Here is a 4,746-nt window from a genome sequence, read left to right as displayed (position 1 = left end):
AATGAATTATAGTAATACCACCACAATCGAAGATATTAATTTTAACATATTTCTTGTTATGCTACCATCAATTATTCTTGTCTCTATTTTGATGCTTATTGGTGTATTCGGCAATGCTATAGCTTTGTACATTTATGGCTTTCGTTTTCTGAAACTACCTGTTCATATTTTTCTAATTTCTTTGGCTGCTTTTGACATGATTGGCTGCTTTTTCGGAATACCCCTAGAAATAGTCGGCTCGTGTTATCCTGTGATGTATCCCAACAGAATTCTTTGTAAACTAGAAAAATTTTTAATATTTTACAGTAGCATTACTTCGGCTATAACCTTGTTTGTGATAGCAGTGGAGAGATATAATATAGTTTGCCGTCATGATAAGCAACAACTTTCGATTCGACAAGCTAAAATAACGGTTGTGATAATTTGTTTCCTTTCCATTGTAATTGCGTTATTCGGTGCAATATTCTTCGATAAAATAGCAATTCCTATTTCGCCAAATTTAGTTGTTGAGGTTTGTATGTTCAAACCTGCTTATGAGAAATTTTTTCAAACTTATTTCTTAATATACCTCATAATCGACTTAATCATTTTGATAATAATGCTTCTATTATATTACCGCATTTGGAAGGCAGCTTGGAAACATGCGAACTATATAGCAAGTCTAAATTTGAATAACATGAATGAGCAACAACAAAACTTAACAGCCTATACAAAGATTAGACAAACAAACAAAATTCTTATATGCATTACGTTCTTATTTGCATTTAGTTTTATCCCTAGCCTAATTTTCACAGTTGCTTATCCACGAAGTGATGTAAAACTTACAGAAGTTATGGAATCTTTGAGACAGCTGGGCTATCGAATGTGGTACTTTAACGGTGCATTAAACCCCATTGTCTATGGATTATTAAACAGTCGCTTCCGTCAGATTTTCCTGACTTGTCTACAAAAGTAGCCATTACACAAACAGCATTGTAACCTCAGACTTGTCAAGATGAACAGGAACAAGAGATTATTGAAGATAACCTAATATTAATTACTAACATCGATTCAAGGTTTACGAATTTGGGAGTGTGATGATCTAGTAACTAATAAATATTTTATCGATACCAGAAGTATGAAAAGCTGAAGTTGGCGACAATAGAATATGGATTCAAAACAAGACATCTAATATTACACCACTTACAAGAAAATGATATTTCTACTTTAGGCTCAAGACCTGTATTTTGGGGATAGAGGACTTGTTGATTACTAGACCCCAGTGCTCAAGTGGCACTTATTTTATCGACGCCGAAATGATGAAAAAGAAAGACGAATTCAGAAAAAAATGAGCTTGAAGAAATGCAGCTATGCATTTTGTCTGCTATGCTAACAATTCTGCCAATTCGCCGCCTTGTCTGACAAGGAAAATAATAAAGCTTTCTTTTATTTAATCATCAAAAGTAAATTTATACCATTTTATTTGTTCTTTTTTTTTTATAAGTAACAAAGAAACAAAATACAACTTAAGAAATATCCTCACCTTTGTTCTTCATTAAACTTCATTATATATTAGACTTTTGATGTATAATTATCGTTCAATTGTAAACCTTCTGTTGATATATTTTAAAATAATTCAAATATAACAATCATTCTCCCCACCAATATCAGATTGTTCTTCGAACCGTGGTCAGTAAAACACCGGATTTTAATTTTCTATGATCTAAGATATGGTGCATAAAATTGATGTAAACAAACACTGACGTCTTAACACTCCTGTGTTTTTGTCGAAATTTAATTCTGTAACTGCTTCGTAATCAACACTGCTTGTTTTATTTCCTGCAACAGGAAATTAGATGACAAATCTAGCTTTCATGTGTCATTGTTTACAAGAATACAATTTCATCTGAACGTTTCTTTTGACATATGTTTTATCTTTTCAGGATGTGCGTTTGTTCATAATTTAATTTTCCATCCCTACTGAAACTTTTGTTAAAGCAAAGTTGTTTGGTCGTTAGTTTGAAAAACACTTCTTACAGCCTCCGTTACAGACGTTTCTGTAGAAGCTCGCATTTAGTTTCTCTCTTATAACTGATATATTTCAATATTCTTGAAAAAAAAATTTTTTTTCTTTTCCCTTTTTGTAAATAATGGCATTTACAGAAAACGTGACACAAAATGATAGCATGATAAATCCCTTACATACAACACGACCTGCTTTGATATTCTTGATAATAATGATGCCTATAGGAGTTTTCGGAAACGTGATTGTTCTGTATATTTATGGATTTCGCTTTAGGAAATCACCTCTGAATATTTTTATATTTTTCCTGGCTATCTATGATAGTTTGAGTTGTTTATTTGGTATCCCTCTCGAATTAACATCTATATTACACACCCTTGACTATCCAAGCAATATACTTTGTAAGATGGATAAATTTATGGTATTTTTTACTTGTACTTCGTCTGAACTAACTCTTTTGATCATTTCTCTGGAGCGATACAACAAAGTTTGCCGGTTCAACAAATATCAACTTGAAATACGTCACGCCAAAATGTCAGCTATCACCATCAATATCATTGCTATTTTGATATCTGTACCACCAATTTTGTATTTCGACCGGATTGACTACAATGGACTGTCCATTTGTACGTTCATTGTACCATATTCAAAACTGCAACACTACTTTATTGGATTACTAATTTTTAACATTATCATATTAGTCGTGATGTCTGTTCTGTATGTTTTAGTTAGACGTAAGGCTAAACAACGCTTCAGGGAAAAGAGCATCTCACTACGGAAAAACGATCAGGAAGATTTTCGGAGGACATTTTCTGGAAAGAAGAGAAGAAGTCGTCGTATTAATTACATTATAGCAAGTATCACTGTATTATTTGTGATAAGCTTTATCCCTTCTTTGCTTTTAGGCGTAACATATCCTCTTTTGGAAAACATTAAATTATCGCTACCAGTTGAGAGACTCCGACAAATCGGCATAAGATTGTGGATCCTAAACAGTTCTTTAAATCCTGTTGTTTATGGTATGTTAAATGCTCGTTTCCGGAATGAATTTTTGAAAATTTTTAAAGAATTATTCAATATAAAGATTTTCAATAGTACTTCCACAACAGATTCAACACTAGAAGATTCTTCGTAAGGAGAATGTCTCTGCTATGATTAGAAATATTGGATGTAAGTCAGTTATGACAGTCTTTCTTCATTCTTGTGTTATATCAACAGCATCTGACAAAAATGTTCATGAATTTTCTCGTATATTACTACCACTACCAACCTGCAAAAATAAAACAAAAAAAAAACGTCAAACTTTATATGTTGGTACTCTGTCACCAATACCTTACACCTTTCTTCTAAACAAATTTCGAGACACTTGTTTCGTCGATTTCTCTTTAGCTTTCACCATCCTCTTTCACTTAAGATCTAAAACATCAGCTTATTTACAAACTCTGTGTGTGAGAGTGCTTGCGTATGTGCGTGTATGTGTGTGTGTGTACGGGGGCTACTGTGAAATTCCTGGTTGGAGGCCTAACCTTCCGAATTCTTTTACAGGGCTTAGAAAACTGAACGACCGCTACAATAAGTGTGTGAATCTGAGAGAATATGTTGAATAAAATCATAATTAACTGATCCTCCTGTATTTTCATTTACCCAAAACTAAGAACTTTCTAGTACCTCCCCCACCACGTATATATCACCTATGTGTCACCAGTGACTGTGTATATTAGTTCTCTCGCAAAATGCTTCAACAACGTTATTGTTTACTGAGCCCAAGTTTGTTACGTAAAATTAACTCTAAGTTTTTATTAATTCATTATATTGGATTAAAACACAAATCCTAAACATGCGAATCACATTTAGAATAAACTAAAAGAGATTTTATATTCGTTCTTATATTTTTATTCACTTCCTAATATTGAATTCTAATTTATTTTGAAAATTGAATATATTCGCAATAAATTGCTTTAAAAAATTATTTATACAAACCTTTATAAAATGTTAAATTTTGTTGAACAATTCGAATTTGTTGCGTTAGACCATATATGTGAAGTTGAATTAACCTATCAAAAGCTAATGAACGAGTGTCACATCAGGGGTTTTTCTTTTTGTTTTGCTTTTTTTTTTTGCTTTTTTTCCCAAATCTTATCAGTTGTTCAACTACATATGCCATTTAGCTGAATTTTGTTCAACTAGATGGGTGCATCTACTTTGCTTGTAGTTTTTAGATTTCGGTGGTGATTCGATCCTGAGGTTTTATGACAATGAGTGTAATCTAAAAAAAAATTCTGTTTCGCTGAGGCGATCTAATAAGACTGAAATGTACCCGTTTTTCTATTCTGTACTTACCAGCATGATTAATATATTAGTCGTTGAGTTAATGCTGTTCTCACGACATTTCTAATTAGATTATTTACCATAAATCCTCGAGTATAATCCGCATTTTTTCCCCAAAATTTAAAGGTCAAAATCCCTAGTGCGTACTATATATGAAGTTAAGGGTACCACTCAAACAGGTCTCGGAGGGTTTGCTATAGTCTTGCTTACAGTCTCTTCCCCAAGGCCTAATTAAAGAATAGAGAGAACAATGGCGAATTTATTTATATTCTCTATAGACACACAATGTAAGTAATCATGGCCCGGTATTTGCTTAACCGAGGACTACAGATCGTAAATCACTTCAGGTTTCTTGGTTTAGCTTTATTCAAGACTAGCATCACGATTCCCGTGACATAATTATACACACTTATACA

At 32.7% G+C, this 4,746-nt stretch overlaps 1 protein-coding gene across 1 annotated transcript in view; it reads left to right on the top strand.

Annotated features, from left to right (window-relative positions):
- Positions 1-3,877, top strand: part of LOC106868170 (uncharacterized) — an 11,032-nt gene extending 7,155 nt beyond the window's left edge. Inside the window, exons 3-4 of the mRNA XM_052968480.1 lie at positions 13-923; positions 2,128-3,877. Coding sequence (XP_052824440.1) covers positions 13-923; positions 2,128-3,137 — 1,921 coding nt within the window. The 3' untranslated portion in view covers positions 3,138-3,877. The remainder of the gene's footprint in view (positions 1-12; positions 924-2,127) is intronic.
- The last annotated feature ends 869 nt before the right edge of the window (positions 3,878-4,746 follow it).

This window comes from Octopus bimaculoides, chromosome 6 (genome assembly GCF_001194135.2).
Source record: "Octopus bimaculoides isolate UCB-OBI-ISO-001 chromosome 6, ASM119413v2, whole genome shotgun sequence".
NCBI lineage: Eukaryota > Metazoa > Mollusca > Cephalopoda > Octopoda > Octopodidae > Octopus > Octopus bimaculoides.
This window is presented reverse-complemented; position numbering and strand designations above follow the sequence as displayed.